We start from the raw sequence: 24,269 nt of genomic DNA on the forward strand, positions 1-24,269 counted from the left end.
ATTAGCTCTAATTAGGCAATATTGTCAAGTGGAATTTATTTGGTCTGAAAGCCTGGAACTCCTGCTTTTCCTGGCTCTGCCATATTTCTCTTGTGGCCTTTACAGTAGGAGGTGGCTGACAAGCCAGTTAATCTACACAAGAGATGTTTTCTCTCCAGTTTTCCAGGAAAGGTTTAATGGGAGATACTTTAATGAGGTCTGGTTTAACTAAGACCTCATTAATTTTACAGAGGTATCACAGTACACTCCTGTGAAGTGTTACATGTAATCTAGATGACAATTCATTATTGTGAGTGATTGTTTTCTTTGTCTGAGTTTATTTAGCTGCCGACTGTACCGAGTCTCCAAGTAAAAGTATAATTAATGAACAGAATATATTAATGGGGTTCTATTATTTGTCCTCAGCCCTGATGTTAAACACGGTCTAGTTTGCAGGAATTTCAACATCAGTGCTTGGATGGGAATGAGAGTCCCAGAATCCTGTAGAGGTGATTTGGAGCCACGAGGGAAAAGTGGAATCATGGATTGTGTAGTCCAGCCCTTTACTGCAGTACAGTTTCATTTATAATTTATAATTATAACCTGTAGGATGTGAGCCAAGGGCCTCCCTTGACACACTCATGCACATCTCTGCCTTGGTATATTAGCATATATATTCTTATATATTCTTGTTCTTTAGTGGTCATCCCACTGAAATGCTTCTTAATGTCTCACCTAAGCTTTTCTTCCAAAAGAATAAGATTATTATTTCTTTGTTGTTGTGTTTAATTTTACAGGGTTTTTTGCAACACACTTTTTTTTAAACTTGATGGTTACCAACATGTCTCTTTATGGGCTTCTCTAAAGACCCCAATCAGCCACCCACCAAAACCACCCCTCAATTCCTTGTCCAAGTCTCATATTTTTAAGCTTTTTGTAATTTTTTTTAATGAAGATTTTTATCAACCAATGTATTTTTGTCCTAGAGAATGGTGGCTAAAATTAGGCTCTCAGATGCTGAGGTCAGCTCATAGCATTTGTTTATATAACATAAATTACTGCCTTCATTGTGCTAAAGAAGATAGTAACCTCTGGAGGCCAGGAGAAAGGCTGGAAAGGAGGAGAAGAAATGGGAATTGTGCAACTCCAAAGTTTTCAGAATGGGCTAAATTGAGACGTGGGTTGAGTTATTTTTAGTGTCAAGGTTCGTGACTATGTGACTAAGAAAGAAAATGTGTCTATGCTGTTGAATTTCTCTGCTGTCCATTCTGCTTTAGCTAAGTCTGTGTTAAAACTTGCATTTTTCTTCCTTTCAGGAGAGAATATTGCATGAAATGAGTTGACAGGGCATAAAAGATTTTATGGTTTTTCCTTCCAGCGCTTATGGAGATTTGCTGGAAGAATTTTATCTTCCTTATTGTAGTAAATTATTATTTATAGTATTTATAGTATTAAAAAAAGTATATCAAAGTAAAAAAATGAACATTTAAAATCTAGAGCAAAGCAATGATAGTACTGGGTTGCAGATGATGGTAATTAATTGTGTTTTCCCACCACCAGCACATCCCTTGTAGGGGAGCAGATTATTTCATGTTATCCTGTGGTAGCCTCGCTGTTATTTAGATGCAGCTAATTTAAAAACAGATCTGTATTCTCATTAATTGGTGTTAGGGGCAGTTTGTGGAGCTTTGCAGGCTCTTGGGTGGTGCTGAGTTTTCCCCAAAGATCCTGGAGGGCTCTGAGAGGCTGCACAGAGCAGGGCCTCAAGCAGGAGGGTCAGTGAAGAAGTGAAATATTTTTATATTTCTTCTATATAGCTTCTTTAAAGTTTTTTATTATTATTACTATTTAATTAAATCAGTTCCCAAAGGCTTTCAAAGGTTGCATTATTGTGGAGACCTGGGAGCTTGATGAGTTGTTGTCTTTTTGAGTGCAAATTAAAAAATAAAACCAAAAATCAACAACCCCAAAGCCCCTCTTGGTGTTTTCAGACACTGCCCCTAGGTTTCTGCTTGGCTGTGAGAATTAACCACTGCCAAAAACTTTATTTTGTTTAGTTGGTCTCAGCTGAAGAACTGAACTGTTTGAAAAGGACTGACTGAAACTGTTCTGAGTAGTTATTTGCTGTGTTAGATGTGTTGGATAATTTGGGGATTCTTACTAGAAAGGTTTCAAGGGAGTAGAGTGTCCTTTTTAATAGCATAGGATTTTGCTATGTTTGCTTCCTCCTCTTTTCTCGTTCAGAATAAAAGTATAACAAATAACACTGAGATGGGATGACAAAAAAAGGGTGTGAAAACGACTCCATTGTTAATTAATTGAAGAAGAATGGGTCTGTGGAGCCAAAGTACATGGGAGCCAAAATCTATCTTTGTCCCAACTCAAATGCACTGTTGTTCTGTGAATGGACAGAAGACAAGATGAGCTTTTTGTTCCACTGATCTATTGATTTTATTTATTTATTTCAGCTGTTAGGGCTAGTGTTCTCAAGGGGTGCTTAGTGATCGTGTGGGCAGCATATCCATGATTTCTTTAATGATATTTTTTCTTATGTTCTTTCTATTTTAGTCTTTACCAGTTGATATTATGTGGCTTGTTAATTGTTTTTAACTGTCTTCCATTCAGGGGAAAGGGAGGAAGGTGGAGAGATGCTACAGTAGATTTTTAGAGGCAGAAATGTTTAGGGACATTTTTGGCTGCTATCCTTTAGATGTGCAGTTCTCAGTTAAAATTGATTCAAACTGATCAAAGCTTTAGTCATTTAAACTTATATTATGCCAATAAATATTGACATAATGCATGTTAAACATACAAGTGTTGATAACACTTTGCTGTCTATTTTAGAAGTGTAATAAAAGTGCAGAGAAGTGCATGAACTGCAAGATATGCATGTATGAAGGTACAGGGTGCAGCTTTATTGATTTTAAAATAATGCAGGGTGATTGCCTGGGCAATTTTTAGTTCTTTTTAAATCTGAAAAGTAAAAGTGCTTGACTTCTGTAAGTGCAGTTCTAATTTAATTCTCCCCTAATCCTATATTTGGGTGGTGGTTAATACATCCTTGAATTGCCAGAATGATCAGAACTTACACAACGTATAGTATAATTATACTAATTCCAACCCATTTGCCTCCAAACTTTTTTTTTTTTAATGTGAAGGTGTTTATAAAGCAAACTTTCCAAACATCTGGCATTAAGAGAAAACTGAAGTGTTGATGTTTCAGCTCAAAGACTTTGGGGATGCATAATGTTAAACAGTCTGTTTTCCTAAACATGCAAGTAGACATTTGTGTACCTTAAATGGCAGTAGTTCAGATGGAAGCATTATGGGGAACGTGTTCTGCCCAGCTAAGAAACGTGTTGGGCAGTTTTACAGGGCCACGAGCTTGATGGATGCAAAGCTGCACAAGGAATGGCTGCTACAAAACCTCCCAGTATAATTTCATTTTGTTCAGCTTTGTATGGCAAAAAATGAACTAACTTGACAAGAATTCTAGGATTAGAAGTTTAATATTTTGTTTATAATTATTGAGACAGAGTTTAATAACATAAGGAGGAGTTTGAAAACAAGTCAATGTCAAAAAGAACATGTTGAAAGGATACAATTATTTTTACTGTATTGTGCCCTGAGGCAGTTATTATTTCCTGCAAAACAGCTTAACAAAGACTTCAGTACATTTCTATCTAGCCATATTTTCAGTGCCTTATTCCTACATTTGTTTAGTGTCCCTATTCTTGGATTCTTTCATCAATTTCTTGTATCTAGCATGGTCTCAGAGGGAGTGCATTGAAGCCCTGGGGCTTTCTCAGTTCAGTAGTTTTTCTGACAACTGATGTAGCTACAGCCTGGTTTTCAGTTTGGAGTGTTAAGGAAGAGAAGAGAGAAAGAGAAGAAAAGCAAGTATGTCCTGAGATCTGGGGAGACCTCAGAGCCCTCTCCAGTTCCTAAAGGGGCTCCAGGAGAACTGGAGAGGAGCTTTGGACCAGGGATGGAGGGACAGGACACAGGGAATGACTTCCCACTGCCAGAGGGCAGGGATGGATGGGATATTGGGAAGAAATCCTGTACTGAGATTGTCCAGATGTGGCTGCCCCATCTCTGGGATTCCAGGCGAGGTTGGATGAAGTTTGGAGCAACCTGGGATAGAGGAAGGGCAGGGGATGGAAGGAGCTGAGCTTTGAGGCCCCTTCCAACCCAAACCATTCCGTGGCTCTGTGATTCCAGGATGATGGGAAGCTGGTTGGGGCTGTGGTGGCAGTTCACATTCTGCTTCTTGCAGCACTGGGGCTGTTTCCTCTCACAGATGTTTGGGCTGGAGGTGGTTGTGGTCCCACTTCCCCTCCCACTTTTCCAGTCTGGGACACCACGAGCCATCTCTTCTGGAGTGGCAAAACTGTCACATTATTGACACCCCAGGCTTTTGTCTGTTCTGAGCCTGGTGCAGGGATGGCTTCAGCCCAGCCCTGTGGTTGGAGCTCCAAGTGCTGGGGTGGTCCCAAGGTGGTGGGATGCTCTCCTGCTGAGAAGGGACTCCTGGGAGAACACAGAGGTTTTGTTTACCAATTCCCCTCTCCCAGCAAACAAAGCAGGCTTGGTTAACAAACACTCGACAAACAAAAGGGACCTAAAATTAGAACGCTTGTTTCATGAATGAAAACTTACTATGCAAATAAACATTTTTAGGGACAATAGGAGAAACTTCTGTTAAAGCACACGTGTTTTGGTGGTCCGGAGTTTTTGTACAGATTCTCGTTGATCCTTTGTGCAGATAGCTGTTGCTTTGGTTGCTGTTAAGGTTTAAGTTCTAACACATGCTTGGAACACTGGTAAAGCGAGCCTTTGTATTTATTTATTCAGTTTTTAATCTGCAGATGTAAGGGAGACAAGCGGGTTTAAGTTTTTTGGCAGAGGTGCATTACTCTGTGCTTGTAATACAAATTGTAAACGCTGAAAGACTGAGATTTGTCATTGCCTTTTTTCCTCCAATTTTTATCCAAATGATGTGCTTGTGGAGACACTGCTGTGAATATCACAGTATTATTTAGTCAGGATGCTACAAAAATGAAGGTTTTACTAATAATTTGCTATGCTGTAGTCTCTCTTTGTCCTACAATTTTACTTTTTTTTCCTCTCCTAAAATTACTGTTAATGTCTATTTTCCTGTATGTGCCCCTGTTTTGGAGGTTGTTTCTTCAGTGCTGGGCTGTGTGCATTTCAGTGTTGAGTGACTAAAGATAAATTACTTGTCTTTTACTCTGTTTTTCATTGCTGGGCTTAAATAAACTTGTCTAGTGTACCATGTATTGGTAGAAAGCCTTGAAGTTAAAAATCTTGTACTGTTCTGAGTTACTGACTTCAGAATATTATTTCTTGTTCTTAGATGTATGAAAGCAGCTAGAAATGAGAAAAGCTGGACTGACAGATTTTTAAGTGACCTTGTTTTTCAACATGATCTAATTGTGTAAAGTTTGAAAACCCCACATAGCATATCTTAATCTAAAGCCAACATCATGCAACTGAATTCTTAATTAGGAGTATATTTCAAGTTGTGAATATCAGTGTTTCACAATTTGCAGAGCTGTCAATTAGTCTGTTATTTATTATGTCTTGAAATATTCCACCGGCTGAGTCGGTAGCTGGGCATGAGAAGCATGAAATTATTTATTCAGTATAAGGCTACCCTCACCCAGACTTCCTTGGGAAGGTCTTATTTTCTTGCCCTCAGAGTCTGGATGGATTTTTGGCAAGTTCTGTGTGGTTTTGGCTGGGCTTTTTAAAACCCTGATGGAGGCTGAAGCAGGACTTTGGGGAAGTCCAGGACGGGAATGGTGTTCCCAGTGGTCTGGGCAGCGCCACAGGGAGAGCTGAGCTGGAAAAGGGGCTCGGAGGGGGATGAAAAGTTGAGTTTTGGAGCTGGGAGAAGAAGGGAAGGTTTGGGGCTCCAGGCAAAACTCTCTGAGAAGTCATTGGAGAGATGCTGGGAAAGCTGGGGAAAAGCTTGGCCAATGATGGAAAATGAGCTTGGAAATAAGCACAGAACACAACATCTCTGGAAATAGACGTGCAGGCAAAGAAGGGTCAAAAATGTCAAAATCCCAGAGAATCTGGGCAGGATGAAAAGCAGGCTTCCATGTGCCCTGTTGGTGCACAGTTCTGGACAGTTTTATCCAGGAGCTGGGAATGTGCAGTTGGATGAAGCTGCAAGATCAGTGTGTATGTTGTGCGTGGATAAAATGAGTAAATGGAGACTTCATAGATACCTGAAAAGTAAAAATACAGAATATACCTGCTTTCTTTCCTCTTGTGTTGTCCTTTGGAATTGTTGCTTAAAAGGCTGACAAAAGTCAGGTGGAGTTGAAGTGAGTTTTATGTCACAAAATAATTTCTTGTTGTTATCATAAAAGATTAAGGAACTAATTTACATTGGTTCACTGTTTGGCACATTGTAACCACAGCCAATGTTTTTAGTAAATGAAAATAAAAGATTGTGCACGCTGCCCTCACACCCATTTCTATCATGCTGGTGCTTTAATTCTGTTGAATTTTAATTTTTCTGCTTCCCTGCTGTGCAGTGGTACAGAAAAAAAAATGAAACGTTATCACTTTCATTTAAATTCTCTAAATTTAATTTTGTTTATCTATTTTTTCTATTAAGTAAACATTGTGTGTGGTGTTTTTACTTTGATAACTACATAGCAGAAGCCTCTTTGACAGGGAATTAATTTAGTTTTCCTGTGGCATAAGTCCATAAGCTACAGATGAAAGCTGTTCTTTTAGATGTGACTCCAGGTCATGATGTATTAATGAATGTTTAAAGCTATTTGATATCAGTGTGACAATTTTGTGCCTCTAAGGGTAAAGCGTGGGTATGATCCATTACGTTGTGCATATTTTTCCTGTGATTATTTCACCTTACATTAAATACAAGAAAACAAACTTTAACACTTAATTTCGTACATTTAATTTAATGAACTCAAAAAATCCTGTCAGTTTATGGCAGCCCTTCAAGAGAAAGATATGGGATCCACATGATTGAAACACTCATTTCTTTTTCTTGTTATTTTTTGGGTTTTTTTTTTCTTCTTCTTTTGCTTCTCCCAGCTGCCAAAATAAACTCCTTTTGAGATAGACCTGAGTCAACAGAGCTGGTGTGTCTCTAATGAAGCATTCTTCTTGAGGCCCCCACTTGGTTTTTATCTTTTTGTCATAGTTCTTTTTAATCTCCCTTCCCAAGTTTAATGCTAGGGTCTCCTTAAGAATTTCTGCTGCAGATTCAAAGTAAACAAGGTCCATTTCAGTAATCATATGATTTTTATTCCCCCCAAACTCTTTGATTTTTATGATAAAAAGGCAATTCATATTATTTCTTTTTCTGTCATATACTTTAAAAATATCAAGTTGAAAAAGTTGGCTAAAATTCAAGAAAGCTAATAGCCTTCAAATATACAAGCTTAACTCTTCTTTATTATTGTTTTCCACTTAAGTTTCTCAAATTGTGCTGCTTTTTTTTTTTAGCATTCTTGAGTAGCCTCTCTACAGATAAGACAGATTCTGGTTTCCATCTCCAGAACAATCTGTGTGGTAGTATCTTTAATTAGCCTGTTCCCAACTGAATTTTAGATGGCAATTTCCAATAAATGTTAACTGCTTTTATATATGTTTTTAAATGTAAAAAATTATTTAATGTATTTTATTTACAGTCACAAAATCATTTTTTCCTGTAAAATGTTTTGAGCACACAACCCTTTGAGTTCATAGGGGATCTCAGTCTCTAAATGTGCACAAATACACCTTGGATTAGAAACATTCCTTGGAATCTCAGTCTCGTGTGGATGTTTCTGTTCTGCCAGTTTAGTGTCACTGATGCTAAATGTTAGTCCATGAGAGAGATAAAATCTCAGTATCTGAAACTATGGAAAGTTTTCATATTCCAAACAATATTATTAATATTCTAATGATCTTAAAATTCTGGTGGCAGTCTCTGGAATTCCACCCAGTAGAGTTTTCCTGTAAGTGCCATCTCATATGAGCCTCATTTTTTTTTTTTTTTCTGTGTACATCAAACACAAAGTTTTTGTAACAACATTGAAAGCTAAATTTCGTTTCAATAATCTGTTTTAATAAAAAGCCATTGTGTACAGCACAGATTAGCAGATATAAACAAGGGGAAAAAAAAGAGAAAGGAACCTTGGGAAATGTAAAGAAGGCAAAATAAACACATCATAGTTTGGTGATGTAAAATTATTTAGAAAATATGCTTTAAAAGTGGCCCTAACTTTATGTAAGCTCCATACTTGTAGTATTTCTCTTTGCTTCTCATTTTCAAGAGTTGTCTTCGAACTTGTCTGTGATTTGGATATTATTATTTCAGCTTTGGATAAACACTCACCCTAGGGCAGCCCAGAATCCATAAATTTGCTGTTTCTGTCATCAAATTCTGGAGCCAGGGTACAATAGCAGTGTCAGGGTAAATAATGCACTTTATTGGTCTTGAAGGGACCGTTCTGGAATGTTTGTGCTGTTGGCTCTGCAGTGTGAAACACCATCTCCAGGGAAAATGCAGCCAGGTGGGTTTAATCTGAACTGTGACTGCTACTGAAATCTTAAGAATCACAAATGTAGAATTTGTGTGTGTATATCTATCCATCTTTCTTACTGAGAGTAAGAGGAATAGAGTGGGACTAGGCACAGATATTTAACGTCCTGTGTCTCTGTTAAGAAATGTTACAGTACACTGGACACCCACTGGTTTGAGTCAATCTCTAAATGCAAAGAGTAGGAATATAAAAGATTGACAACTGCCCCCTGCCAATCTTTAAATTAAATTTTCATAAGTATTCATTTGAATATATGTGTGTCTGTCTAGTCCTGAGATTTTTATGATGTAATTCCTGGACATCCAGATTTTCTTTTTTCTCTTTTGTGCAAGCCTTATCAGTGGATTTATTCCAGACATAGTGGCTTTGATACTGGGATTTTAAGAGAGTGGCTTTAGTTGCCTAGAACAAAAGGAAAACTCTCACTTTAACTGGTCTTTATAAATGAGAAAGGACAAACTCTTAGCAAGAAATCTTGGAAGAAAAGAGCAAAGCTTGAAAGTGGCTGTGAGAGGATGCCCAGAGCTGTGTCTTATCTCCAGCTCTGGGCAGTTGCATCCCAAGCTGATAAGGAAGAGATGATGCAGCAGCCCTCTGGACCATGCTAATTACTGCTCACTTTTAAACTTGAAAGCAGAATTATCTCATTGATTAATACGGTGGTGTTAGAGAGGAGAGCTGTTAGAGTGTGGGCATGGATGTGCTTTATCTCAAGCAGCACTTTGTTGGCTTCTTGTGGATCCTGTGGATGGTGTGCTTGAATATTAATGTGCCGCAGGTCGGAGCCTGGAGCTCAGCATAAACACCCGGAGCCTCCCTTGGCATGTCCTACCCAGTGAGTGGAGGGAAAGATAATACTGGCATAAAAAAGGAGGAAGAAAAGCTGCACAGATTTGGAGACTTCAGGGAAAAGAGGAAAAAAAAATCAAAACCTGTCCCAAATGTTCTCTTTTTGCCTCAGTGGAAAGCAATTTTTTCTCTGGCAGCCCATGAGCCTTTTCAGACACCTGTTGGCTGTTTCCCAGTATCAAAAACAAGCATGAAAATGTTGGATGTTTCAGATAATTTCTAGGAAGGAGGACAAGGGGAAAGCAGCTATTTGGAGTGTACACTAAGCTATGAAGATAGCAAAATTCCAACAGTTCAGGGGATTGTGAGGAACAGCACTTGTTGGGGAAACAAAGAAACAGTAAAAGTTTCTGAAGGTATTTTGAGGGGAAGGGGGAGTATTGCTTTAAAAGTACTTCTTTGCAGAGCACCTTAGGCAAATAAAGAGCTGAGATTTACCTTCAATCTCAGAGAAATTGAAGATAAACTTAATTTAATTGCACTTTTGTGATGGGTTAGGAGCATGTAGGCAGTTAATGGCCAAATAATTACGTGGTAATTGTAGGATACTGAATGTGAAACTCGGCTGCCTGCCTTTTTTGACTTTTACTTATCTTAATCTGTTTTATGCTTACCTGAGATGTTTTATTTACCTGAGGGACACTATGAAAACCGTCTGAAATTCTATTTTTTTTATATTTAGTGAAGTACAGCCAAGTATGACTATATAGTCAATAATTGTAGGAAATTATTTTGTTTGACATGCAGAAAGAAATGTCAGAAATATTTTTACATTGGTTATTTCTTTTAATAGATTATATGGGCTTGGAAAATAAACAAAAAAGAAGTACAAGTTGGCAAATTATATACAAATTTGCTTTGGACAGTCAGTTTAAACATCATTGAGGAGCATTTAAAAAGACAGTTAAAAATTATAGTGACATAATTAACTGATCTAGATAAATGTTGGAACCAGATGACCTTTAAGGTCCTTTCCAGCCCAAACCATTCTATGATTCCATATTTCTGTTGGAAACACAACATTAAAAGATATTTACATTTCACTTACGGGAAACCAAAGACTATGGGAGAAGGTGGGTGTTTGCTTTAGTTTCCATGTTTGAGGTGCCTTGGGAAGCACCTTACAGCTCCCTGGCTGCCTGTAAAATTCCCATTACACAGATTTGGTGATGATGTAACTAGATGAGAATGAATATATCTTTCTGAAGAGCAAGGACTGGCACTTCATGTGCTCAAGTTCTGTGAGCTGCAAAATAAATTCTGGCTGTTATTTGGAACATCTTTTAAGGATTACAACACATTATTCTTTAATGAAACAGAAAGGTGGCTAAGCTCACAAGAATGCACCTCTGGGATCTTAAAAATGTGGATCCATAATGATTTCAAAGTTTGCAGCTTGGACAAAATTGGCTTGTTTGATGCTGGCACTGGAGTTTCAGGCAGCTTGGTTAAATCCAACTTATTAATTTAGTTGCCCAATGCTGTAACTCCTCTTTGGTATATATTTTCTTGTAAGCTCAATGCTTTCTGAAGATAAAGGTGAAGTCTTCAGCCATCTCTCATGGATAAAGAGAGCTGCTTGCTTCTTTCTGTGCCTATTCCTTACAGGATTTTTGTTTACTTAAAAAGACGTTTAAAACAGTGACTAAGAGGTGGGGGTGAATTTGTGGAGGTAGTTTTGGGGCAAGGGAAGAGGATTTTGTTGTTTTTCTGGAATCTTTTAGGCCTTGCACAGCTGGATGCCATGTGAGAGGCTGGAGTCAGAGGGGTTGGGATGTGCAGCTCTTTGTCCAGGCTGGCACAGCCCACCTGGTAGAACACAGCAGGTCAAGTTACCAGCCAAGGGCTGTCCTGGGGATCCTTCCACTCTTATTTCTGTTTCTGGAATGAAATCAGGGAGCAGGGGTCTGCTGCAGCACTGAGCTGGGGGATTCCAGCAGGAATTGTTGTCTGTCAGGGAAAAGGCTGGATGCTCCTGCAGGGGCAGCACTGCCCAGCTCTAACAGGTCACTGCTGAGGATTTGGGGTTGCTTTTTGTTTGTGTAGCCAGAGCACTTCTTTTTAGGCAGCTGGCTGGGAATGAAGATGAAGTCGGTCTTAATTCACTTTTAATAAAAGATCAATGGCTTTATTGTGAAAAAATAGAATACAGATGTAAACTGTACCTGATAAAAGAATTAAACGTGAGTTTAACCTTCCTGTTTTGTTTTTTCAGTGCTACTGGTACTTGACCTTCATTTTTGAGACTATTGTCTTTCTTCGTAGTTTTACTTTTTAAGTTTTACTTAGACTACAAAAACAAACTCTGCTGGTGTTTTTCATCTCAAGTGCTTAGCAAATCCCTCAGATTTTGCAAAATATTTAAAAAGTAATCTCCAGACTAAAGTCTCATTAAAGCCTTTGCCCTTCCTGTGGAACAAAAGTTCAGAGAAGTTCTGGCTGATTGTAATTGGAAAACTGTAAAACAAAAACCATTGTTTCAAGTATTAATTTAGGCTTGGCAGTCTCTCTGTAAAATTAATTTCCAGAAGCTTCCAATTAAAATGCAGCATGTCTAATTGTATAAGGGAAAGCACCTTGAAGACTCTGTCTTTTATATCACATAGGAGGAAAAAATGCCACAAACATTAGTGACAATAAGACATCTTGCAGGAATTTTTTGTTAGTAAGCAGTCACATTTATGTTGCAATAAGTTGACTTGGTAGAAGGAACCATGTGCTCAATAATTTCTTTGCCATATTAATTGTCAGTATTGCTTTTTAGTCAAGCCATTTGATAGATTAGTCAGATTTTTTTTTTTTTGCATGTTTATCTAATCTTTTTGTATCTTTAATCCAATTTATATCTTTAATCTAATTTGTACCTTTGTTACGCATTGGGTTGTTATAGTCCTTGAACAATGCAATTGAAATGGTTTTCCCCCTTGGCTCTTTCCCCTGTTTCAAAGAAGAAAAAGCAAAATTGGGAAAAGGACAGGTTAACCAGGATGGTTAAAAGTATGGAATAGCTGTAATGAATTTGTAAAGTATTTAATTCCCTTCAATCTGATGGAGATATCACAGAATGGTTTGGATTGGAAAGGACCTTGGAGATCATCCAGTCCCATCCCCTGCCATGGCTCTGTTTTGAGTCTCAAAAAGTAGACTTTTTTCAGGTTTTTTATTTCCAAAAACATTTCATAAAAGCAAATTTTGTGTCTTGGATATTTCTTGGCAAAATTTAGATGCAGAGAGAGGAATATATGCAGTTGTTTTATATTGACAGGGTTCATTTCATCAGCAGGTGGTATTGAGTTTGAGAAGCTGAAACTTGAGACAAGTGCTTAGGGATGGTCTGGAAAATGATACTTTTTGTTGAAAGTCTTGTAGTTAAATAACCATCCCAAGATGGTTTGGACAACTCAAACAGTTCTGCTGTGCAGGAGCTTGTATATGATGAGATAAAAGAAAGCAAAATGTTTTCAGTTGTGAACTCTTACTGTAGACAGAATCACTTCTGAAAGGAATGCTGATTTAATCTGAAGCCAAAGAGAAATTATTTTCAAAATAAGTTTTGCAAATCTGATTGAGTTCTACTGTAATAAATCCCTCTGCAGCACTTCCTTTTAGGAGATCCCCTTTCTATTTTGGATTTATGTTGGGTGTATACTGCAAATCAATATTTAGAATAAGAAGGAATATAAATAGTATGCTCAGAGGTGATTTATTTAGATGATGTAATCATTTTAGAATGAGTAATGAAATTTGAACATTTTTCTTGAAGCTCATGCTCATGTACAGGAAGCAAACTCTGTGTGGGTTCTCAGGTTTAGGTGTTTTTGCAGTCCAGGAATAAAGGGAGAGAGGAAAAAGGTAGGAGGTGGATTTGTAGTGGTCTACTTTCAAATAAATAAATATATTGGTTTTGAATAAAAGGAAATATGAGGTTTAAGTATTCCGGAGGAAGGAAGTAAATTGAGAGTAAATGCTTATGGAAAGGGTGGGGGGAGGCAAAAGTCCTTAGAAATAATTTAATTTTATTTAATTCAATCCTGTGGGTTCCCTTTTGAATCCTCTCAATATAGACACAGTGCAGATGCTGTTCGCTGGGGACTCACCTGGGTACATCCTGTGTTCCCCCTTCCCCTGTGGAATGACTCATGGGATGTGGGTTTGACCAGCAGTGGAAATCAAATATCTTTACAGGAGAACTATCATCCTTCTGCTGTGTTTGGGAACACCTCTGGGAAGGGAGGCTATCAAAGGGAATCAAGGGCTTCTTTCATTTTTGCCTCTGATTCCACTGAGTGTCCTGGGTCAGTGGTGTGTCATCCCCACAGCCTCCTGTGCCTTCAGGGGAGGCTCCTATTTATTAACAAGCTCCTAAATTTTCGGGTAAGAAAATATCTGAAGAAAGTCACCTCAGAACTATTTTTTTCCTTTCCTCTCCAAATTATGGTATTTTGATGCCCAAAATAAATATTGAATCTACAGAGGTGGGTTGGATAATCAATTTTTTCCTGTTACTGTGCTGCTAAAGAAGTGTTTTGGGTTTTTTTTTTTTTAATTATAACCAAGCCAGTAATGCTGCAATGCAGTTAATTTTATGCATCCCATTTCATGATAGACTGTAATGCTACAGAAATGAGTGGGAGATTTAGAATTGGGCTGCGTAGTGATTTTCATGTGTGGGATTCACAAATGTGATAAATTTCAAGATATAGGAGCAGGATCTTCTAGGGAAGCTGAGTGCCTAGGCAGTCTTAGAGCCATGAGTTAAACTCATGCTGCTAGGAAAGATTAATTTGCCACTTGTATTTTCTGTGTTTAAGCAACAGCTCTGAAAGACAGTTCCTTGGCTATTTCTGCCTTCTTGGCCAGTTGAGAAAATGTCTTTAAATCAACAAGTAATTATGTTCTAATTTTTTTCAAATATGACTGAAAAAGCATTTTTTTTTTCGCAAGTCCTTAAACTGTTTCATCTGAGTGATGATGATTAAAAGTTCTTTAAGCATTACCTTCACATAGCTTTCAACTATTTCTGTTTAGAGAGCATAACATTTCAAAGTGGTTTATTTAAAAATGTCACTTCCATTCTCTGGCTTTAGAGGATTTTTCTAGGGCCTTGAGGTTTAAGTTTCTGAATGGAATTGGAGGAATATTGTTTTAATTTAATATAAAAATTTGTCTTTAATTTAAAAAATACCAACAAAACCAACAGTAGTAGTTACAAGTCAATCCTGGATGTTTTTCAAATGAGATAATCAGTTATACAGACCTTTTCAGAAATCCACCTCAGGTATTTGACAAGGCTCAGCATGAAACTTGGTTATTTTTATCATTTTTGCACAGACACTGATGACTTTTTATCAGAGATAATTCTTGTATTTCCTCCTCAACAATTTAATGTTGATGGGGAATATGGTTTTAAAAAGTTAATTTTTCTTTAAATACCATGAAGAGTTGAACAGTAAGAGTATAAAAAGAATTGGGAATTTCTGGTGATTGTCCAAAACTGGCTGTTACTGCCTAGGGGTGGCCCTGAAGGAATGTCTTCACTTCCAGGCTGCAGTCACAGGAATTTTGTTCTCTCCTTCCCCAAACCCTACTCAGCCTCATGGAAGGCTTCTTTGCCTTTTGCAGAGCAGATACTGGGCAGTAAATCAACTTCATCTCAAGACGATAATCTTAATTATCCACTTAATGTAATTGATGTGAAGAACTCTTAATGGCATCAAGTGCAGGGTGACTTCTGATAATGCCCAGTCTTTTAATTTTTAATTTGTATCCTTAAACTTTTTCATTCTCTTTACTGTATGGCTGTATTTTCAAGCTGAGGTGTGTAACGAATTTGCAAGGTAAAAATGAATTTGCTATTGCCACCATATGGCTCTGAATGTTGAGAGTGTATGAATTGCATGAGTAATGGCTCAAAAGATAGAATTTTGACTTAAGTTATAGGCCGCTGAATAATCTTATTTTAAATCAAATGAAGATCTGATTAGGGGAGGTTATTATTGCTGAGGTGGTGATTTTCTGTGTAGCTGGAGGGAAAATAATTAAGGCTGGTTAGTTTCTGGGAATGTCTGCAAAGAATATCTTCTTAATAAATCAACGAAAAAATAGTAGAATTTCACTAATCATTACCTGTAAGCTAATCCAGGAAAAGCTCCATGAATTAAAGTGTTACTATTTAAGTAGCAATGAACAAAATGCTCCATCACTAATGTAATAAAAATAGCCTCCTGCTTACTGTTCAGTGGGGTTTTTCTATTAGATTTTATTTTTCTTTTTGGTCTCCATTATTTGCTAGAATTACCAACACTTGAGATGAGCTGCTTTTGGAGGTGCTGAGTTTTTTAGTGTTGGCCCCAGCTCAGCAGAACTCCTGAGGATAATTTAAATGCAGAGTTCCAGTAAGCAAAGCCAAAACTTTCCTAGTTCATCTTGGATATCGTGGAAGTGTGTTATGTTAATTTTGCATTTTCATCACGTGCCAAGGTTGAGTTTGTGCTCCTGAGATGGTGCTGAAATGCCTAAAGCCTGTGATTTCACTGAGCACTCATTTGGTGTAGATTAGATTAAAAACTATACCTTGCTCTTCGGAAAATCAAGTTGTAGCCAGAGTTCTTGTGCAAGTGATATGACTATTTCTCTTTTTGTTTTTGTTTTGTTTTTTTTTTTTTTTTTCCCCATCTTTTCCCCTTGCCAGGGTCAGTACAGGCCCTCTGACCTGCTGTGTCCAGAGACCTACGTGTGGACACCCATTGAGCAATGCCTGCCCCTGCTCGAGCACAGCAAATACTCCCGCTTCAACCAGGATGGAAAAGCAGGTGAGGCCACGAGGAATGAAATATCTGTCATTTGTCTGCCTGTTTCCAGTGTATCAGAATCATCTGCTGCTGAAGCAGCATGAAAATCTCACCTGTAAAGGATGAAAAGTGTACAGTTCACAGCTCCTGCAGCAAACATTAGTAAATAGGGAATTCTATCCTTTAAGCAATGCACATTTTAAGTGCATTCTGTCCTGTAGACTCCAAGTAACTCAAAATTAACACACATTGCTGCCTTTCAGATTATTTTCAAATGATACTTGCTGTTCTGGGCATGAAGAAAACCAATAAAATAATTGTTCCTCACATTCTTGTTGGATGTATGAATAAAGGAAATAAATTGGAATCAGTACAGGAAAGTGGAAAGGCTGGTGATGCTTAAAGGCATCAGGTGCTTTTGTTAAGAAACAGAGTGACAGATTTGGTTTAACAATCAATTAAACATTCAGTTTAACAGTCAGTGGATGTGAAGAGCACAATAAACAGCAGAAGCACCTCAAAGCTCTTGATGTAATGTGACATAGTTTTGCCCATTGTGTAAAGTAGGTACTTAGTGATTTACCAGCATTGACTGAAATAGTTACTGACCAGAGCACAATACAGTGATGCTACTGTAAAACAAGGCAATTAAAGGGAAAAAAACTCATAAATTTGCTTTAGTTACTGACTCTGTGGGCCAATGGCAGGCCCCAAGGGAGCTGTGTTAGACCATGCTTGGTGTGATGCTTGGGGGAAAAAAGAATAACTTAACTTTTGTTATTAATTGTAACTTGTTGCATATCCTGTTTTTGAAGTTTTCTTTCTCCTGTGAGTAACAATTGAGTGTGGCTGTGATATTAGTGAGCTCAAGAGCACGTAACACTGTGGTCTGTTTCTAGACACCAAAACACAGATTTACCTGTCTGAGTCCCAGTAGCCTTCAGCAGCTATGTCTTTCTTTTTACATTTTTTTCTTTTTAACTTTTTTTTTTTCAGTTTGATTATTTTACTTTTTACTGTAGTTTAGTAGGGTTCTCTAGGCAGTTCATTATTCAAAGGGCAGGATGCAGATAAATTAAAGGAATTTGAAAAGACTGCTTAAGTAGGACTGTGAAGTTCTGGGAATGCTGTTGGGTTCCTTGCTTTTCCTCACCCTCTGCCTGTTGGTTGCTCAACAGGAACACTAATAATAATAATTGTAAGAACTACAATAACAACATTTGAATAAATCCATCATTGTTAGATTGGTGAGGGGAAATTGGGAAAAAAAAATTACAAAAGTAGGAGGAAGAAGGGAGTGATTTTGGAGGTCAGTGGTGTTTGAGATACTTCTGGTATTCAGAAAGGAGAGAGTGCCAAACTGGAGCCTGTGAAGGTGTTAACCCCGTGCAAGCAGAGGGGCAGCATCTTGTGGATGGTGTGAAATCCCTGTGGCATAGCAGGCGTTTGGAAACCACGGGAAACAAAGCTTTGCATCATTATCAGCACAGAATATCTCGCTCCAGACCCTGCTGGAGCTGTGACTTGTGTCCTGTGGTTTGAGGAAATTAAAACATTGCTGCACGTCGAGATGCTCTGGGCCTGCTGGGAGCTCGTGGGCTCTGGGGGTTTGGGTTTTTGCTTGGAGGAAACCATTTCTCAGCACTGAAATCAGTTCCCTTCCTCATCCTTTACTCTCTCCAACAGTCACTAATACGAGTTTAATGAAGTTACAGCGAATTTTAAAAAGAGCAATACAAATGATGGTGTGCTTTATTCCTCTTGAATCAGCTTTCTGTAGCACTGTCTGTAATTATGTTGGTGAAGTAGGGCCTGATTTATCAGGAGTGGGACTTCCAGCATTGAAACCAAGAGCAACAAGCAGATCCAGTAAACACCTGGGAGAAATGGTGTGACTTTCATTGCTGCCTGGGGCAGTGAAACAGTCACTAGCAATGGTCATCTTCTGTTGCTGTCTGTAATGCCAGAAAACTTGGGAAATATTGTCTGATACTAATTGGTTCGTAATTAGTATGAGACATAATTCATGTGTTCATCATTTTATGGAATTTTTTAATTCCTCCTTTAAAAAAATCATAAAAAATTAGGTAATAAATGTACCAGTTGCAGGTTCAGGAGAGTGTGTATTGTGTGCTTTGATCTTTCAAGCCTCTATAATATGAAAAGTATTTATACACATTGCATTGCACAGCTCCTAAATAAGATTTACTTTTACTTTTCTGGAATAAAAATAAAAAGATATTCATAAAAAGGGGTGCTTTTTTTGAAGTATAAGAAAAATATTAATTGATATAACTCATGCCTTGGAACAGATTCTTCATTTTTGTTGTCTGTTCACTTTGAAAAATTTAGAAGACGTGGCATCATCTTATAAATGAGAGAGATTTATGAAGATTCTGATATTAATAACCAGTGGACAGGCGTTTATTGAGAACTAAGTAAGTAGTTTGTGAGGTGGTGCACTAATTGGGGATTTGGATACTGATGCAATCTGGAAATTGAGATAGTGCTGAACTTCATTTAACAGCCATTAGCTGTAAATACAGATGGAGATATGCTAAAGAAGGAAGTTAATTAAAAGGTTGCTCTGCAGTTAGTGGCTTTGATAACACATCAAACTGATGAGCAGAAGTCAGTCACATGATAGCATTTGCTGAAATATTCCTGGGCACACCCATTGACTTCCTCCCAAAACTGCTCCTCAGGGTTTTACTTCATTGTTGCCTTCCCTAAGAGCTTTACCCATGAAACAAGAACAGTGTAGAAAGAACTATAAATCATTTATTTGGTATCCTGGCAATATTTTTGTCCTTCTACTTTCTATTTTCTAGACTAACTCAGTGTCATGTTTTCTCTCTTTCTAATATATGTTGAGATTTTCAGTTTGTTGCTCCTGGGAGAAGTCTGTGAAAAATATCTTGGTGAAGTAAAAAAAATCTACTTTTGGGATGGTAATTAAATTAGTGGGAACCTTCAAATCTTTCTTCCCGTCAGTGCTGGACTGTCAAGACATTTAAAAAGCCACTTCAGATGAGGGCAGATACAATCCCAGTCTGAGAGTAGCGGCTTCAAAGCCTTCATAGTTAAACGACTCTGTCACATAATGGGGGCTGTACTTGGTGCCAGCCATGGTGAACATAGGGCTGTTGCCCAGGTGAAAAAGCTTTATCCAAAGTTTTAGGCATGGCCCACAGCAATCCCAGTGGTGGAAGCTGCTTCCCACCTTCCTGTGTCTGCTGATGGTGTGTGAGCAGAGCTTGGAGAGCTGCACTTCAAAAGGACTTCAGTGCTTTTTCTGTCTTAACCATTTCGTTTGCTGAAGTTGATGAATTGGCTAAGCTCATACACATCTGTTCAACTTCCTGCAGATCTAATAACAGAGTGAAATCAAAATGGCATCGAATGGAATACATTAATTAAAATGAAAGTATTTTCTTCAGCACATTAGAAAAAAAAAATTGCACATAACAGAGGCATAACAGAGGCTTCTCTGCCTTTGTGTGTTCTTGGAGATAAGACTGCTCCAGAGGGTATGGTTAACACAAACCATGATGGATGCAAAAGGGTGGGATAAAGGGAGAGAGAGGCACTTCTGGGTTTCCTGGTCCATTATAGTCGTAGACTAAATTATAGTCTATTAATAGACTAAATAGTATTAGACTAAACTGACCTTTTTTGTAAACATCACAGTGAAGGAGAGTTTCAAAGAGAGGGATCTAAGGAAGTTTCTTGGTTGTCTTTCGGAGTTCATGGAGAAATCTTTTGCAGAGTGAGAGTTGTAGAAGAAATTAAGAATATGGAGACACAAAGCAGTTTCTTTCAGAATATGAATTTCTCTGGGATAGGATCCTGTAGTGAGAGGTAGAACTGAGATTGCTGCCTGCAGGTGCTAGGAATGGAGTGAAGCAGAGTGAAGGAGGTTTTAGAAGTGTGATCAAGGTGTGGGTAGCTGGCCGAGACATGGAGAGAAGATGGAAAGAATTTTGCAGTAGTTCACAGAGGTAGAACAATGAGAAGAAGGGCTTGACAAGAGCTAGAAACAAGTGATGGTAGGATTCAAACTTGAGCACGTTGATAAGATACTGTAGAGGTGAATAAGGGAGTCTGTTATTCAGATACAAGATCTAAAGAGATTACAAAGCCAAATGATTCAACAACCACCTTCCACTCCTTGCTGCAGACCAGACTCTGCATCTGCCACCTCTGCATAACACCAAAATCTTCTTTCTTCTTCCAGCAGAGTGGAAGTCCTTAGAAGAACTCAGGCTTTAGGCTGTTTGCAGCTGGTGTGAGCCAAAGTGACGATAGGCAGTGGAATCCAGAGGAGAGGATTTGTCTGTTCTGTGCTTTCCAGTGATCAGGCTGTGGCTGCACAAAGGACAGATGCTGACATCCAAAAAGCCTTTGAAATTGCCTCGTGTTCACGTGCAAGCCTTAACTATCAGAATAAAACAAAACTTAAACCCAAACCAACACTAAAATCAGTGCCTGAGCTCCCCTTCTTGGGAAAAAGTCCTGGAACATCACACATAACAATGGAGAGGTCAGAAAATCCTCGCTTCACACTCACAAGAATCACTCTATAGAAAACCCTTTCCATGTAAAACCTCCTGAGTTCATATCAGATCACTCGTTTTTGAGTTAGTGAACTAAAGAAAATTACTTCAGATTTCCAGTCTTTCTCTGTACTAATCTTACAACTTTAATTGCATGTTTTTACTAGATTTTTAAAGCTTTTAGCTGAAAAATCTGTTTCTTTAGAAATACATCTTTCTATATATTTTCTTCTATTCTGCTGCTCACAGTAAGCTAGAGTAGTAAAATGCAAATAAAACCCCATTATTTAACAACGTCTGAATCCTCTCAGTAGTGATTGCATTATGTATCTTAATGCTTCTTGCAAGCAACTGTTATTAGTTCTGGTAAATAAAACTTAAATAAAACCAGAACTCGGCAGGCAGTTATGCAAAACTGTTTATTTTAAATATATGGTTTTGTGCATAATGCTTCCACTGGAAAAAGAATTTGTCACAACTGTTTCAATAACTATAATTTCTAGTGCTGTGTTTTTAAAACATTTTATTTTATGTGCAATTTTTCGTGCACTTAGTTATTGAAGAGTATTTCAAACAAATTTTATATTTATTGTGTATGTGAACACAAGTCAGCACAAATTTTGTTGACTTTTTTTTTTCCTTTTCAGTACAGGGACTGTCTAATTTTACAATGCATTTAAAAATTTTAGTCTATTAACGTGATACTGGTCTTGTTCCTTCTCTTAACAGCAAAGCCATGATCACATATTTGTGTCCTGCAAGTGAACTGTGGTTGCCATTTGGTCACGTCTCAGAGTTCAGGTCCCTGGCAAAGGGCTGTATCCATGTAGGATGGATGTAGGCAGAGGGATTAATGCAAAGACAGGAGATGTTAATGTTTATAAGGGTGGTGGGATGCAGATTAATGTTTACAAGGATAAATGCATTGAACTTCTTGAGATGGTGAAAATGTGGTCGCAAAACTATCACAGATGGAAAACATTAAACCAATTGTTTAGAGCTCTGCAATCATCTGATTTGGGAGAAATTGCTGCTTTGCTCTAAAACAACTGCTGCTTATAATTTTTTTTCTAAATAGTGTTGTGTATTTCAGAGAGTTGGGAAACAGCTTAAATAAACTCTGAGAGATCACAAACTAAAACTTTCCACTATTATCACAGCGATAGGTAGTAAATTTGAATTCTGTAACCGAGAAAAAGACAGACATCCCAGATCTTTCTAGCAGTTCTTTCTAGAACAGACACATCTTATCTTAGAAACTTACGAGTTTCTATCTGTTTCTAATTAAATTAATGAACACTTAGAGCCATCAGAATGCATCTTTCTAAATCCAGAGTGATCCTTGAGTGTACAAGATGTTTAAACAATGAAGATAATGCCAATGAGGTGTAGCCAGGCACATTTTCCACTCACTTTTTCCTGTGTTTGGATTAAATTGAAATGACTGACATGGGGTTTTAGCCTCATGGGCAGTGCTTCTGTAATACAAAGGAAATATTATTCTCTTAATTTGTGAGTCTTGAGCAACTGCCACAGCATAAATTGGTATGTGAGTTGGAAAATGCAAACTTGGATAAATATTTGTGATTTAAAAGTTTGGATTTATTGATATTCTAAATATATCTGCTTTTAACATATATGTATAGTAGACTCAACCAGTGCCCCTAGAGCAGCACAATTGCCTAGGTGTGGGTCACAATTGACTTCTGGTGTAGGTCATGAAACCTTTGGCTTGGGCTGCAAAATTCTCAAAAATGTGTTAATCCAAGATGACCATCATAGAGATTGTGAAACACATGAATATATTTTGAAATTACTTTTTTTTTAGAGGCCTTTCTGTGAAAAAATAAGACATCTTGGCATATTTCACTTCTCTTTGCACTGCAAAGATGATTCTTAGATGGGTTTATGCTCAAGATGTTGTTGCACCTTTTGAACATTGTGATATTAGATTCTCCAGCAGAATAATTCCGCCTTTTTTTTTTTCTTTTCTTTTTTTGGGGTGTAAATTCAGGGGAATATGGGAAAGGACAAGGATTGCCAAATCCTGTAGAAATAATTTTCCATATGCAGAAGGTGTTAGGAGCACAAGAGCAGGAATTAAAAGTTCAGTAATGTGGGACAAGTAGAGCAATCATGCAGATTTATTTCGTGCTGAGGACAATGAGCGTGTGGGACTGCTTTCCAAATGTGATAAAAGTTAGCAGTTGTAATTAGGCCCAGGCACAGAGCAGCCATGGAAGGGACACCACAGGCATGTGCTGAGCCACACTCCAACATCCACTAGGGAAAACCTGTGCCAGGGTCAGACCTTCTGGAATGATCCTCATTCACTCCCTGCTCTGGTGACATCATCCCAGCCCCTCACGTGGAATGTAATTGGTTCCATGTTTTAATTAATTTAGCCAGCAAATTGACTGCTGTAATCTGATTTATTTAGCTGATAAGCTACTGCCAGTTGCTTCAATTTTTCCTATTTCATGGAAATGTTTGCATTTGTAATTCTCAGTCAGAGACTCTCATCTCTGGTTTTTCTCCTCCTCACATATCACTCTTAATGAGGACTTTGCCTTTCTTTTTGAAAGATCCTCTCGCTGCTTTCTGCCACGTTCACTTATATTCAGTTCAAATATTCTAATGAATAGTATTTAACTCTTTTGTTCCTTTAGATTTTTTCCCTCTTTTCTTCCCATTGTTTCGGAGCTCGAACTCCTTAAAAGCATAATCTCTAACTTTTGTCTTTTGTCCTGGCTTTTCCTCGAATGGTATCATGGAATGGTCTGGGTTGGAAGAGACCTTAAATCCCATCCAGTGCCACCCCTGCCATGGACAGGGACACCTCCCACTGTCCCAGGCTGCTCCAAGCCTCATCCAGCCTGTCCTTGGGCACTGCCAGGGATCCAGGGGCAGCCACAGCTGCTCTGGGCACCCTGTGCCAGCCCTGCCCACCCTCACAGAGGAGAATTCCTTCCCAATATCCCATCTACATCCACCCCTCCTGCAGCTTTAATCCATTCCCTCTTGTCCTATCATCTCCACCATCATCACCACCCCTGATCTTTCCCCGGCGTGGGCAGGGATTGTTTCCAGGTAAGGCAGAAGCCGTGAATCACAGCTGAGCCCCCGAGCTGCTGTGAGTTGCTGCACTGGCAGGAAATGTTTTCCAGTGGCCCGAGCTGATGTTTAGCCCAGGAATAACGGGAGTCCCAGCACAATGAGTTATTGTTCCTGTGGCACAGCGGGGCGAGCGCGTTCCGCCGCGCCATCCCGCTGCCGCTCCTGTGGAGCTCCACGTCGTAAACCAGTTGTAGGAGTTCAGGCACAAAGCCCAAAAGTTTGGGTTGGAAGATGCCTTCAGGATTTCCCCTCATTGGAACTCCCTGTCTTTGCCCGTTTTAAGGATCCCTATACCTGCAAAAGTGTTAATTCCCCTGTTTTAAGGCTCATTGGTAACGTTTTGATAAAGGTGCATTTTTCTACTTACAAACATGTTCTTT

At 38.4% G+C, this 24,269-nt stretch overlaps 1 protein-coding gene across 4 annotated transcripts in view; it reads left to right on the top strand.

Moving 5' to 3' along the window:
* Positions 1 to 24,269, top strand: part of ATE1 (arginyltransferase 1) — a 65,649-nt gene that overhangs the window by 32,360 nt on the left and 9,020 nt on the right. For all 4 annotated transcript variants that reach the window (XM_066323470.1, XM_066323469.1, XM_066323471.1 and 1 more), the window contains exon 11: positions 16,117 to 16,237. In XM_066323470.1, coding sequence (XP_066179567.1) covers positions 16,117 to 16,237 — 121 coding nt within the window. The remainder of the gene's footprint in view (positions 1 to 16,116; positions 16,238 to 24,269) is intronic.

Source organism: Sylvia atricapilla, chromosome 8 (assembly GCF_009819655.1).
Source record: "Sylvia atricapilla isolate bSylAtr1 chromosome 8, bSylAtr1.pri, whole genome shotgun sequence".
In the NCBI taxonomy this organism is placed as follows: Eukaryota; Metazoa; Chordata; class Aves; order Passeriformes; family Sylviidae; genus Sylvia; species Sylvia atricapilla.